General features: G+C 42.8%; 1 protein-coding gene and 1 long non-coding RNA gene across 4 annotated transcripts in view; both read right to left on the minus strand.

Moving 5' to 3' along the window:
- Positions 1–15451, minus strand: part of cntn3a.1 (contactin 3a, tandem duplicate 1) — a 114674-nt gene that overhangs the window by 35882 nt on the left and 63341 nt on the right. For all 3 annotated transcript variants that reach the window (XM_084069535.1, XM_084069534.1, XM_084069536.1), the window contains 2 exons: positions 9809–9938; positions 1758–1908 (listed from right to left, as the gene is read on the minus strand). In XM_084069535.1, coding sequence (XP_083925661.1) covers positions 1758–1908; positions 9809–9938 — 281 coding nt within the window. The remainder of the gene's footprint in view (positions 1–1757; positions 1909–9808; positions 9939–15451) is intronic.
- On the minus strand, positions 4704–6778 carry LOC311053832. The gene is made up of 4 exons (XR_014601689.1): positions 6379–6778; positions 6022–6081; positions 5734–5825; positions 4704–5520 (listed from the first exon to the last, which is right to left on the minus strand). It is a non-coding gene; the product is annotated as an uncharacterized lncRNA (long non-coding RNA).

Here is a 15451-nt window from a genome sequence, read left to right on the forward strand (position 1 = left end):
GGAACTGCACCGCCCTATGACCGCAGTGCACTACAGAGGAGGTGTGGATGGCCCAGCAGCACGTCGTGATCATCAAAGACACTTTCCACCCCAGCCACAATCTGTTCACACTGCTACCATCAGGCAGGCAATACTGCAGTATCCAAGGCCGAACGGACAGAGGGGACAGTTTCCACGACCAGCCCTTTCACCATGTCAGTCATGCCATTACATTGGTACTATAACTTTATGTATGACTCTGAATATACTCCCATTCATTTCACAGATAGGTGTGTGTGTGTGTGTGTGTGTGTGTGTGTGTGTGTGTGTGTGTGTGTGTGTGTGTGTGTGTGTGTGTGTGTGTGTGTGTGTGTGTGTGTGTGTGTGTGTGTGTGTGTGTGTGTGTGTGTGTGTGTGTGTGTGTGTGTGTGTGTGTGTGTGTGTGTGTGTGTGTGTCATCTCTTGGTTATCACACATTGCTTCCATTCTTTTCAGAAAGCCATAGCACATCTACAGTAAGAACAGTAGTTCAGGGCTTTTGCCATATAACTATGACAACCCACTGCTGTCTTGACCAGCATCACCCCTGCAGAGCAGAACGCATTTTTCCTGGTTCATTATAATGTTTTAACATCTCCTCCTTTCTTGTTCAGTCTGACCTGTCCCTTTGTCGGTTCCGTCTGTCACAAAGAGATAATGAATTATTCCACAATTAACCTGGATCGTAATGAAACAAGATGTTCGCTTAGGTTCCCTAGTGTCACTGCCACCGCGAAGGCAGAAGAGGTTAGGGGAGGATATGCTAATGCTGAAGCCAGGAATTGATTATTGCTTTTGGGGTATTCACCAGTGTCTTCCATATCTCAATGGTAGCCTGGATCATAGCCTGTAGAGTGCTCTAGTAACAACACTCTGGGCCTTACACACTGCTAATGAACGGATGGATCAGCACATCGATCCATGTGCCTTGGACTAGGAATGGCCAATTACCTTAAGTAAACAGTGGAGAAAACAGCTCCACATGCAGCCAAGAGAGAGAAGGGTACAGCACAGAAGAGGGGGGAGAAATGTAGATGGCTGGGCAGAGTGGTGGAGTGTCGAATGCATTATGCAATTCAAATTGTATTGTGTCGTGCTGTGGTTCTGTTCTTCACAGTGGGTCACTATGAATATCAAGTGTGGAATGCTGGAATATCAAACTGCTGAAATAGCAGATAAAGCAAATAAAGCACTCGACCTAAACCGTTTTTACAGTGGTAAAAGCTGGTCAAATATCAAACTGCAAATAAAGCGTCGGGGCCCAAATCCATTTTCACAGTTATACCCATGGTAGAAGTCCTCTTTCTTGCTTTCCGACCCCCACGTCTTTTCCTATATTAAGCCATTCTCGTTTGAAGGTCTCCCGTGCTGAAAATAGCCGATCTGCAAATTCACAACATGTCTCGATTGCTACACATTGTGAGCTTGAAGATCAGCTTGTGGGACAGCACAAAAAGCTGTCTTGACCGTTATACTGTATAACAAATATTACATTAAATTCGAATGGTTCTGTCATAGCTACTAAGTAGAACATTCCTTGCAGTTTCCAGAGGTTCAGTTTGAGGAAAAACTTTGGCATGAAACGCTTTGATATGGAACGAAAGCACAGCAGTAGTACATCAAGCTCACAGTAAAAAAAAAAAGAAAAAAGTCTGACTTCAACAATAGTTACATCTGGGACTTTCAACTGCAATCCATGGCTCCACACTGCTTCCTGCAATGCAAGTAAAACCACATACCTGTGGTTTTCTCTCAGGGCTTCCTTCCCCTTCCTCCAGGAAATCATGCCCCGAGGAGACATCTTGGGCCTGCATTCGATCAGCACATCACCACCCTGACGGGCCAGAGTTTGGGCCTTCAGCAGATTTTGGGAGAAATCTGGAGCAATAGCTAAAAGAGAGGCATAGAAGATAGAGAGAAAGCCTCCAGTGTGATATTCTGGGGGGGGGGGCAGAGAAAGCTCAATGTCCTCAGAGAGAGTGAGTGAGAGAGAGAGAGAGAGAGCACATGCGGGAGTAAAGTAGCATCGAAAGACATGCAGTTCACTGTGTCCATTAGGAAGGTCAGGTCATATATCCTTGTCCGCACGCACGCACGCAGCACATTCGTAGTCTGCTGTCTCAGCCATCATATGGCTGAGACAGCAGACACAGAGCAATCATCCTTTAAAAACATTAATTCAAAAAGAGTTTGTTTTCCAATTCCTTGCCATTTTCCTTGATAGGGCACAAGTGGCGTGCACAGACATTTTGAGGGGCAGGTGCTCAAGTAAATTATACTTTTTTTTGTTGACTTGGTCTGCTCTTTTTTCCCTCTACACCTATACCTCTTTGCCAAAAATAGCCGATCTACAAGCCCGCAGCGCGAGGCGTTGTGGGCTTGTAGATCTGCTATTTTTGGCTAAAGGGATGCTAGAGGGATGCTAGGTTTCGAGTGATTATGGTAAAAAGAAAAATCATATCACATAAAGAATTGGCGGACCCCCTGTAGTAACTCTGAGGACCCCCTAGGGGTCCCGGACCCCCTGTTGAAGACCCCTGCTGTAAACTTTCTTTATTTCAAAAGGGCACTTCTGGTCAAGAGGGCAAAGGGCAGGTGCTCTAGCACCACCAAGAGTCTATCTGTGCACGTCCCTGTAGGGCACAATGCATCAAGCATTCAGACATGGGCTCTCCAAAGCAATACATGAAAAAATACACAGTCAATTCCTCAGTGTTAATTTATCCCAGTTCCAACTCTACATTTGGTTACAAATGGACCAAATGGACCCATACACTCTCAGAGTTAAATTAACACTGAGGATTTTACTGTGTAGATGTAAAACAAAAGGGAGGCTTTGTTGCCATTTCTTTAGGCCTTAATTACTGAGGCGCCGTCATCTGGAGCTGTTTTGTATGCGAATTGACTCAGCAGAATACTCTTCAAAGCCAACGAGGCGCCCTGGTGCTAGTGACAGCACAGAGCACCTGCAGATGCACATTTTCTATGCACAGCCATAGCCGTGCACGCACGCACGCACGCACGCACGCACGCACGCACGCACGCACGCACCTGACAATTATTTCTTGACACAGGGTGTGAAGTGCCACGTCTTTTTCTAATCCCAACAGCACAACAGATATTGCCATTAAACCCCTAGCCTGAGGTATAACATGCCGAGCTGGCCGTGAGAGGAATAAACGCTTCTTTACTACGATCGTTGACAAAAAAAAATCGTACATGTCAATACCCTGAACCTATTGATGTTGTTTTTGTTGGCATAATGAAAACATGCAGTTTATAAGAGGATGTTCTAAATTGATGACTGGGATATCCTCCTGGCTACAACAATCAAACCAAGAAGAATTTAGTTTCTACTGTTTCTATTAACAAACATGTTGATAAAGTATTCCATTAATCAGTCAAAGGCCTAGGGCTAGCCTAGGCCTACTAACACTGCTCCTGAATTATGGTGCACTGTTGTACAACACTGTCTGCTTTTGAATCTCAACTCAAACGTTTTTAAACTGGCCTATGCTTGTTGAGGGTAGCTTTTTCATAACTGTACATACTGTATACTCATAGCCTTTTCTTTTTAATGCTTTACCTGCTTGTTGTGGTGTTTGTATTTCTGTTAAGCAATTTTAAGCTCTGGGAACGGATAATACAAATAAAATATGATTAATGATAATATATCACGGTCTAAAAAGTTGTCCACCAGAGGGTGCTGAAATGCCAAAAGCAACATTGCACATTTATTATTACACAACAGTACACCAGTAGCTACCATTAATTATTATTGGATTGAATATTTTATTAGACAGAAATGTAGAACAGCACGAGTACAGTCAAACACTTTAACACATTGACTGCCTGAATTATTTTCACTGCCTATTGTTATTCATGCCAGAGATTTTTCAATGAAAAAAAAAAAAAGTACTCAGGAGCCGAGATACAAAATTTTAAAGTTTTAAGTTAACAAGGAAGTGGATGAGAGTAAAGATCTTTGAAAATTCATATCTCCTTGGTCTTTGGCACTGGGTGAAAAGCAATGATTTTGGGAGGGTATCCCTCAGGCATACCCCTGATACTTAAGGGAGTATGTGTGTGTATGCTGCCCTCATTCATTAATGTACCACCTCCCACATACCTCCCACATATTCAGGTGTATGTACCATTTCTGAGACCTTCATTTGCATTTACCCCCTGTGGTGTCTGGCCAGCAAGGACCTCACACACCCACCCCTCCCACCCCTCTCACCCTTCCACCCCAACCACTTCTGAGCATGTGCAGAAAACTACATTTGATTGGAAGCTGTGGCTTATAACCCCACCCACCCACCCCACATTCTGCATGCTAATTCTTGTATAAACCCCCTAGTTTATACCCCCCCCCCCCCCCTCAGTGGGAAGGGTGGTTTATAGCGCCCCCCCCCCCCCCTCCCAGGGGCTGTGGCTTGTCCCCCCCCCCCCCACCGGGAGGGATGGTTTATAGTCCCCCCCCACTACCTGCACTAATTTTTTATTTTTTTTATATATATATATATATATATATATATATATATATATATATATATATATATATATATATATAGAAAAACACATAGGCAGAACTCATGTAATTATGTTTATTGATCAAGAAAAATACATTTATACAAAACAAACAATGGAACAGGAGCACACAGATAAGGTAAACTGTTTCAAAGAAAAGTATTTTGTTCCAGGGACCCCAGAAGCAAAGATTTGAGTTAAAAATGTTCACTCTAAAAATATATATATTCAAATATTCTGAATCAGAATCAGGTTTATTGTCACATCACAGGTTTAATTAAAAAAAGTGGGTGAAATGTGTGTCTATATACTCACACTAGTATGCTACCTGAGATAAGATATGTGCATGAACATAGCAGCAATGTATACTGTGCATGATATACTTATGGACGTTAGTTAAGGTGCTTGGGGAAAAAAAAGTCAAAAGTCAGTGCGTTATACACAGGATTACGGTGCAAAATGTCAGTGTGTGTCGACCGCATAATCCACATAGACTGACATATAGTCAGCAAGTAGTGCCATGAGGAGGAGCAAAGAAAAATAGCGGGAAAAGGAAAACAAAGTCACTTGTAGGCTACTCATGTAATCCACGGGTGGGTCCAAGGAAGAGCTAAATCCAAGTCATGTGTCCCTGGTATAATCCACAGGAAGAAATATATTTTGTTCCAGGGACCCAGAAGCAAAGATTTGAGTTAACAAGTTTGCACTAAAAACATAGTCCTCAAGCTCTTTGTCGTCAAGCATTGGGTCCTGGAGAACACAGCGTTTGGTACAAGGTCCTGGAGATGATCTTGTGAACTTCTTCCTGCTGGAGGGCTGAAGATCCAAAATGGAAGTACATCTTTGGAGTTGCTCTGTGTCCTCAAGCATTGGGTCCTGGAGAATGCAGCGTTTGGTATGAGGTTTTGGAGATGATCTCCTGAACTTTGGACTGCTGGAGGGCTGAAGATCCAAAATGGCAGTCCTTGAAGCCTTGAAGAAAAACAGAAGAAGAAAAAAAGAATTACAATTATTTATTTTCAATTATAACACAGGGGTCTTTGAATACAAAAAGACAAAACAATGCCCTGTAAGTAGGCTACAATAAGAAATACAGGTTTGCTGTTTTCTGCAGGTCTAGCCCACTCTATTAAGATGCAAATAGCTTATGTGAATACTGTGAGTGTATTATGCATGTGCGCTTACCTTTTATAAAAACAGGATCAACATTACAGAAACTAATGCTTAGTTCTCCTAAAAGATGAGCTGCAACATCAATACTATGTGGAGAATTTACCCTGTTGGAAGAGAAGAACCGTGTTAGTTTTTAGTCATGTGCAAATTTTTTTATCAGTTAAAACATTTCACCAGGACAGGAACTCAATCCACAGGCCTACCTCCCCCCACTATCCCCCACCACAAATCAAATTGGTGGGGCTTGGTCTCCCCTCTTACTAAAGCATGATTGTGATATAGTTGAATTTGGTTACTTACACTTCTTTTGGATTGAATGTGGTTATTCTTCTCCGAGTTGTGTAGACGCCTCACAGCCTCCTGTAAACAGCATGATTATAAAAGGTCAATTTGAGGAAATCAATGCTTTTGGCAAACCACCAAAGGAATACCAAAACACTCGCCCCAAACACAGTCACCCGGGCACAAATCCAGCACATATCCGATAAAATCTCTACCTGGTATTCCCCCTAAAATGGTGGCGATCGTGTTTTGGGGTGAGCCTTCCGGTTGCCCACCAGAACATTAGTTACACTTATTTTTCTACAAGCAACTCATACAAAGAATTTTCTAGATAGTAGACACAGGGCCTATATAGTCAGACATAATTTCACTTACCGCAAGGTTGATGTTATTTGCTCTTTGGTGCAGGCAGAGGCAGCAACGTAGACAAAGCATCATCCCGAGCAGCGTTGCTCTCGACCAGCTAAGAGGACCACCTAATAATTCTGTTCTTCTCGGAGTCGAAGGCTGGCGTCTGCGAGGACTCGAAGCAGCACCCGATGCATAAAATAAATCTCTACTCGTGTTTGTTGCCATTTTACTCACAAATTAAACAAATTCATCATGCAGTTAATAGTTTCCAAGCAGAGTTCTCTAACAACAAACTGCTATCCTGTAAAGCCAACTTGGTGCCTTGGCTAATACACGCCCCCGTGCTGTGGCTAGGGTTGCCAGATTCTGTGAGAGAAACAAGCAAGCAGGTCTAGAAAAAAAAGCCCAATAGAAGCGATTATGGGTCACATGACTCACATGAGCACTTTAAACCTACCTACTGTATACATCGGCTATTTGAAGATGGCAGATATACAAGCTATACAAGATATACTCGTGATGCAACTCGTTGTGAGCTTGTAGACTGCTATTTTCAAATAAAATTCTTGGTGCAAATTTATTATAAAAAAAACCTGGCAACACTGGCTCAAAGACATCTCACAGACACGGTGTGAAGAGGCGGTGCTCAGGAGTGAAACATGAAACAATAGGAACATTGAAACCATCAACACCTATCATGCAAATGTTGTGTCTGCATGTAATCTAATCTCTATCCCCCAAAATACAAACGAAAACACACATAAAGTAGCCTTGTTTGTGATATGGGTAAAAAGTACAACACATTTTGGTATCAAAATGTGCTTAAAGTACCAAAAGTAAAAGTGCTAATACGTTTGAAAATAGCGTGTGAGCTTGTTGATGTATAAAATAAGGCTAAAGTGGTTAATGTATGTTTTATAATGTAATCATTTATATCTGCAAAGTAACTAGTAACTAAAGTTTTCAAATAATAGTAAATAAAATAGTAAGTAAAAGTATAGACAATTGGAAATACTTCAGTAATGTAAAATTACCTCAAAATTGTACTTAAGTACAGTACTTGAGTAAATGTACTTAGTTACTTCACACCACTGTTTGTTGTACAGCACCTTGTGTAACAGAGAGGACCTCTGTTACTACAGTAACCTTGGTTATTAGTGTTTTTTCAATCATTTTTAAACAGGGACATTGGTGGAACAAGTACTCAACTGTTTTGCTTAAGTAAAAGTATCAATAAGTGGTGTTCTAGCAACTCAAGCTTTGAGGTACCCCGTTTGGACCCAACTGCCGAGTTGCATCCTCACCCAGACCGGCATTTCTTTGGGAGGCCTGTCGAGATTTGGAATTTGCAAGGTACACGGACGGATTGTGCGCCATCATTCCTACCGATTGAAAGAATAGCATACAGATGTGTTTACAGTGCCACAACTGTACAGTTAAGCCAGATCAAAGAGAAAGTATCAGTAGTTAAACCACTGTGCACAGTAGTTGATATTTAGACCCAAGACCTGATCTGTGTGTGTGTGTGTGTGTGTGTGTGTGTGTGTGTGTGTGTGTGTGTGTGTGTGTGTGTGTGTGTGTGTGTGTGTGTGTGTGTGTGTGTGTGTGTGTGTGTGTGTGTGTGTGTGTGTGTGTGTGTGTGTGTGTGTGTGTGAGTGTGTGAGTGTGTGTGTGTATATATCTCTCTCTCACAGACAGACAGACAGACAGACAGACAGACAGACAGACAGACATCTCACTCATTGTTTTTTAATCAGTAATTGTGCAATAGTCTGTGTTTCTCTCTCTCTCTCTCTCTCTCTCTCTCTCTCTCGCTCTCTCTCTCTCTCTCTCTCTCTCTCTCTCTCTCTCTCTGAGCCCCCCCCTCTATGAACCCCACACCTCCCATTGTTTGAACAAACCTCTAATTTACATGTGTAAGGAAGATTCCCAAGCAGAGAAAAGAGAGACGTATATCCAGGTATCTTAAAGGCATTTTAAGGTAAACAGTCCTCTCCCGCATTCATTGAAAAACTCCCACCTATCATTTATGTTGGGTGGGTGTATACCTTGCCCATGTATCCAGGTATATCACCTTTTTCACCCAGTGTGGGTCAAATTTCTTTTTTTAAAGTAAAAAAAAAAAGAAAATTTGACAAATTTTGCTAGATCTTGGCAGGCAAGTGATGAAAAGCTAAAATCGAGTTAACTCGATCTAGGCAGTCAATAATAAATAGTTGTCTCACGTTACTTGATAATTATTTTGTAGTAGAACAGTAGTAGTATTGTATTTGTAGTATAAAACAGTGGTTCTAAACCTTTTCTGGATCAGGGTCCACTTGTAAATCTGAAAATCTCAAAAGTGTTTGCGGGCCACCCATCCGACCACTTATGTGGTCAGATGGATGACTCTGTATATCACAGCATGGCTGTGATTAAGGCCCGTAATGTGTGTGTCTGTCAATGTGCAGGGCGTTACTGAAAATGAGCACTTGTGCTCAGCTACTACCCTGATAAATAAATGACAGAGTATTACGCCAGCTTGTGGCAAGCTAAAACCCTTGAAAAGTACTAGCATCTTTCTAAACATTACCCAAAAAATATATATATATTAAACTCAAGAGTTAAATTAAGGTGCCTTTCACATCTAAAGCTCACTAGTGGATTTACTCATGCACTCTTACAGGCACAAACAATCCAACATCTAACTGTAAACATAAACAAAAATAATTTACAACTACTAGGCTTCTAATAAAAACTACAGTAAAGAGTAACATATTCAACTCCTTTGAACACTGTTTCAGAGACATAGTGAATTTCATTCTTACATCTTTATGTAATATAATCCTGACCTGAGTGATGATCATTGCGGCTGCAGAGTTTATAATAATGTAACTAGGCTATTGTATCAGACAGACCGCTGACAACGTCGTCAGATGGGGGAGGGGTGCTCTCGGTAATCTGTGTTTGGGCCATTCATCGATCAATTAAAACACATTTAGATTATTGAACCAACTGATGCACAATTCCCTCTTTATGTAGCACTGGCAGTTGTGATGCCATAGCCTGAGAGGACGTTCGGGTGAACGTTTTGCTCAGTCAGTGACGATGCACTTACGCCCGTTCAGAGTATGGGAAGGCAATGTGGACTCCCCATTGGCTTACAGTCGATGAGGAGAAAGTGACTACTAGCACAGGGACTGAATAAAGACCAGCTTGCGCTTCACACAAGCTGGTAAAAACAGCAGCATGTGTCCCACATTAGAACAAGCACTTCCAGACTTAATTAATGTGTTAAATCAAGTAGAATTGCAGATGGTCACTTTGAAAAATAGAACAAGCCTGTAGCACTGCAAGAACAGCGCAGTATTGTATGAGTTACAATTATATATAACATTTTAATTAATATTTATCATTATTATTATTATTATTAAGAACCGTTTCAGTTATTTGGAAAAAATAGTGCCAGTCTTACCTATGACTCTGAGCTCAGTGTTGGTGAAGACTCGCCCATGCTTGTTCTCTGCCACACATTGGTACATACCAATGTCGGCCAGCTTTAGGCTGCTGATGGTCAGCACCCCATTATTTACTTGAACTCTGTCCTGGAAAAACACACAAATACATATGTTATGAAGATATAATATCCAAAGTAAGGTACGGTACAGATATAGCAACATACTGCACACTCAACAAAATCGAATAAATCAATTCGATTTTTTTCTTTTTCTTTTCGAGTTACACAGCGCTAGCCTGGTTCCAGACCATAGACCCCGCCCACTCTCTGAGTGGGGCTCCTCTTGGTCTGGTGTCATAATGTGAGCCTATGGCTTTTCACGGTAGAAGAAATACCTGTCAAATCAGAGTCGGAGGTGGGGGTGGGTCTAACGACAAGCCAATCAGCGCCATGGGGCGTTCTCAAGCTGTGCGACACTAGCCTGCGACTGCGTCACATGACGTCACATGTAGGTGGATCCTTGGATCTCTTGTGATTGGTTTAGGGAAATGCTAATCCCCTCCCCCAAGTAATCGACTACAGTGCAGCCATTTTCAGACTGAACCTCCACGCAGCTTCAGTCTGATAATCAGGTTAACACAGCGCATCAGTCGAGACGGACACGCTGTTCAAGGAAAAACAAACAACAATGGTACTTTTTGCTCTATTTTGGAAACATACTGGGTGGACATGGACACTTGTTGATGTCTCTCTGTTCAAGGAACAATAACCAACGCGTCACGGACACAACTATACTTTTTAACGTGGTCTGTTATCCAAACAGACTGTATAAAGGCATGGGACCACGGACAAAAAGATCACTGCACTTTTGGACACGCAAAGCCGGGAATCAACGCTAGGTTTGAGCAGCAGCAACAGCAAATTATTTAATTTGGTTGCCTTACTTTCTTTACTTGATAAGAAATTGTGCTGCTTATTTGATTACTTCAGCATGGACTTCAGCCTGTTTGTTTGTTTTTTTTTAAACATCTGTTTATTGCAGTTTTGTTTTTTTTTCAGCCTGTTTGTGTTTGTGTGTGTGTGTGTGTGTGTGTGTGTGTGTGTGTGTGTGTGTGTGTGTGTGTGTGTGTGTGTGTGTGTGTGTGTGTGTGTGTGTGTGTGTGTGTGTGTGTGTGTGTGTGTGTGTGTGTGTGTGTGTGTGTGTGTGTGTGTGTGACTTGCAAAGTGACTACTCCTCCCCATGTCTCTGTTATGCCAGGCAGTACTAACACAGGGTGTGTGCGCATGTATGTCTTGCTTCGAACCCACCAAAAAAAGCGTTTGCAAATGCGCTTTTTTGCTTGCCAAACGCGGCTACAGTGCTCAATGCATTTCAATGACAATGCGTGCGCACAAAAAAAAATATATGCCCACAAACTTCACGTGTGCGAATGTGTATGTGTGTGTGTGTGTGTGTGTGTGTGTGTGTGTGAAACACATGAAACACTTTTTTATTGTTGCTGGCCAGTATGTACCTGGATGCATAGTGACAAATTTGCTTCATTCTTGAACATGTCTTGTCATCTATATCATTGCCTTTGAAAATTGTCCCCCTGATGCAACATAAAATTACATTTCTCTTTTTACCACTGCTTCTATGCTGCTACGTGCTACAGATTGCTGCCAAATTCTCTTTTACTGTTCTCTATTACAACCATGTAATCTAACAGCAAATGCTATCTCATTTCCATCATCAACTACCCTTCTGCATATATATACAACATTCTCAACTGGCATAAATCATACCCACTACTCAAAACAACACCTTCATTGCTCACTACATGTACACAATTACTAAATCTTTGCACCAATAAACACAAACGCTGTGTTAACCACATGGAAGTTCTGCACACGCCTGAAGGCCGCTTTTTTCTATTATATATATAATTGACAGTCACAGTAGATGCAGTGTAGTAACAACTCTTGATGCTGAAACAATTATGTCCATGCTGGCCAAGTCTTGCATCCTACCAGGATTTTCTCTTCTACATATAGCATCTTTGTATCCACATAAGTCTGCATATTTTCTCTACTCTAACTCTCTCTAACTACTTATGTACAAGGCCTGCAGATCGCATTGCAACTTGGGGGAGGGAGGCACAACAAGGAATTTTCTAAATTGCTCACTGCAAAATAAGAACGAGAAACTGTAAACACACAGTGGCAGCCTTTGCCATTTGGAGGCCCATTTAAGAAACCATTTGGAACACTATGCATTCTTTTGACACAAACACTATAATTACAGTAAAATAACAGTGTATACTGTACTGTAGATCCCGTAGACTACAACTATGTGTCCTTAAGCACCATGGACAGCACCACATACAGCAACGTTGTTGCTAAATCCTGTTGTTGATCCCCTCTCCGTCATTATGGCTTTTTACTTATTTTTAGTTTTAGTTTTTCTTGTATATTTTTTACACCTCTACAGTAGCCACCTATTTAAGGTATGACATACAGTACACTATTACTTTTTTTCTGTTTCACATATTTTTATTGTGAAGCACAGGATAGGATTATACATTTTCCGTTCACATACATGGCTTCCTTTTTTTTCAAAACAAACAGTCATATACACAAAATAAACAGGTAAAATGAAAAGAATACACTCAAACTTAAACAAAAAAGAAAGGGACGCCCCCGTCTCCCTTCCCCCTCCCCAGAAGTGCTGCCCCAAATTACGTGCGACGCTTTTCGACGATGACTTGCACTAACCTGCAGAATTTTGATTGGGATCCGCTACTCCCATGAAACACAGGGGACTTGAAGGGGAAGGAGAGCCATTGTTAGTGGCACTGGTGCAATTAAGTTGGAGATCAAATTGACCACCACTCCCTCCCTAGTATCCTATCGACCAACGTGAATTTGTTGGACAAGAAACTGGATGAACTCGGGAAACTAAGGACTCGTTATGTGCCTCCCAGAGACCCGGCTGCCATTTCACCAGGGGGATTTACCTTGCTTCAGGCGGCCAGGCACCAACAGCTGTCCGGGAAAAGAGAGGGGGGGTTATGATCAATTACAATGGTGTGATCAAACAAAAATGTGCATTCCCTCCAGTCTTTCTGTTATCTCTCACTACTGTATAGACCATTCTGCCTCCCAAGGGGGGTTCACAACTATTGTTCTATTCACTGTTTACATTCCGCCACAGGCAAACACCGACCAGGCTAACGAACAGCTACACAAGGCTATTAGCATAGCAGAGAATAAACATCCAGAGGCTGCTGTCATCATGGTTGGGGATTTCAACCAAGCGTCTCTGTGGAAAGTATTACCAAAATACTTCCAGCACATGACCATTCACCAATACTCCTCTTACAGCTGGATACTGCACTTTCTGTTGGATCAACGGCCGGTAGTGAGGATGGGCTCCTTTGTCCCACTGACCCTCAACTGTCAGAATGCAGCCTGCCAGCCCCCTCCTCTACTCCCTCTACACTCATGACTGAGTGGCCACACACAGCTCCAACCTGGTGATAGGCCTGACACAATGATGAGACAGCCTAGAGGAAAGAGGTTGAAAACCTGACACAATCGTACCAGGAGCACAGCCTCTCAACGTCGATAAAACCAGGAGCTGATCATGGGCTACAGGAGGCAGAAGAGAGCATGCCACTATCTACTGTACATGGACATCATAACAGTGGAGAGGGTCAGTGAGCTCACGAGGACCTCTCCTGGAATGAGCACAGCGGCCACGTGGTGAAGAAGGCACAGCAACGCCTCTTTCACCTTAGGCGGCTGAAGAAATTTGGCATGGTGCTCAAGATCCGTCTTCTACTGAGGCACTACTGAGAGCATCCTGACCAGTTGTATCACTGTCTGGTATGGCAACTGTACTGCCCTAAACCACTGCAAACATTTTTAATGTATAAATATGTCAAAGTTCAGCTCAATCGGACCTGGGGTGTGTGCATGTGACAATTACAGCACATACAGACATACATGCTTCAACTTTATCGGTCTATAAATGCATTGAGCGCGCGCACACACACGCACACGCACACACTCAAGACCTGTACAACTGATCAATTTCACCGAGGACCCTTTTATGTCCATATTTGGAGATCCCTGACGTTAGACATGTCCATATTTGGATTGCGGGCACACAGACAACAACACTGCCTGCCCGCAACATCTTGAACTTTTATTATAGATAGATGACAAGCAGAAAAGCAGGGCAGCTTGTCCAGGGACAGTGACAGTCAAACAGAAAAAACACGGCAGGACCACAGTCAGTGAGGGAAAGGTAAGGGAAAGTGGAAAAGTGGTATTCTTGTCACAGTACATTTGCAAATACAGAACGTGAAATTTGTCGCCTGCATTTAACCCATAACAGTTAAGCGCAGTGGGTGCTATTAATACAGCGCCAGGGGAGCAGTTAGGGGTTAAGTGCTCAGGAACACTAAGACACAGACCGGGGGCCAGGGGGGCGAACCAGGGACCTTCTGATTCCCAGACGGCCCCTCTACCCATTCAGCCATGGCTTCGAGAAACACAAGAGACCGTGCAGGGACGCCGACAATCAACCAGAGAACCACAACAGTGCACAGGCATTAAGGAACACGAGGCTTCGACGGGACAGCGACAATTAAACAGACTAAACACGGCGGAGCAGAGCAGCGAGATGCGAGAGGCCGCAGGGCGTCTTGCCGACAGTCAAACAGACGAACCACGGGGGGAGCATAGGGAGCAAGGAACAAAAGAATATTTAATTGCACTGGCAGTCAGATTGGCCTGAAAACCTGCTCAAACATGGAGTCATACGTCATACATGTAGATGCGTCATAGGTGATTGACGTCACAGACTGGCCACAAGATGTCTGAGATTCACATGAAGCCACGCCGTTATTGGACCCCACATTGTTCTTTCTACCAGTACTGTGTGGTATACAGTATCAGTACCCCATGGAGTTTCCATTGGAAGACAGAGTCATTTTTCATTCTGCTTTATCAGCCGAGAACGTAATGAACCCAGCACCCTTTGAAAGGCCAGCACCAAAAATATCAGGGCATATTCCCACTACTCTTTCCACTACTCTGCTTACTGTAAGTCGCTCTGGATAAAGAGTGTCTGCTAAATGCCTAAATTTTAAATTGTAATGTACTTTTATCAAACCAAGTAAGCCTTGCCGAGCCATGTGACCCATAGGGCAGGAGCCTCTCCTGCTTGTTGTAGTACATCCCCCAGCCATGATATACAAGTACACCCCCTGGACATGATGTTAGTATGTCACGGTACAGGGACTTACCCCCAATCCAACCCTTGTCAGTGACCCAAAATCTGGGTCACTGACAGCAATTGATATACAGTAGTGTGTGTGTGTGTGTGTGTGTGTGTGTGTGTGTGTGTGTGTGTGTGTGTGTGTGTGTGTGTGTGTGTGTGTGTGTGTGTGTGTGTGTGTGTGTGTGTGTGTGTGTGTGTGTGTGTGTGTGTGGGTGGATGGATGGATGGATGGATGGATGGATGGATGGATGGATGGATGGATGGATAAAAATACATTAATTTATTGATTGATTGATTGATGAACAGCTTCTGTCCTGGTAAAACTCAGACCACTGTATTCAAATCTTAAAAGATGCTGATAGCATTTTGATGTTTTTCATTAGAGAAGGGTT

The sequence above is a fragment of the Gymnoscopelus microlampas genome (assembly GCF_963454915.1).
Source record: "Gymnoscopelus microlampas genome assembly, chromosome: 10".
Classification (NCBI taxonomy): Eukaryota; Metazoa; Chordata; class Actinopteri; order Myctophiformes; family Myctophidae; genus Gymnoscopelus; species Gymnoscopelus microlampas.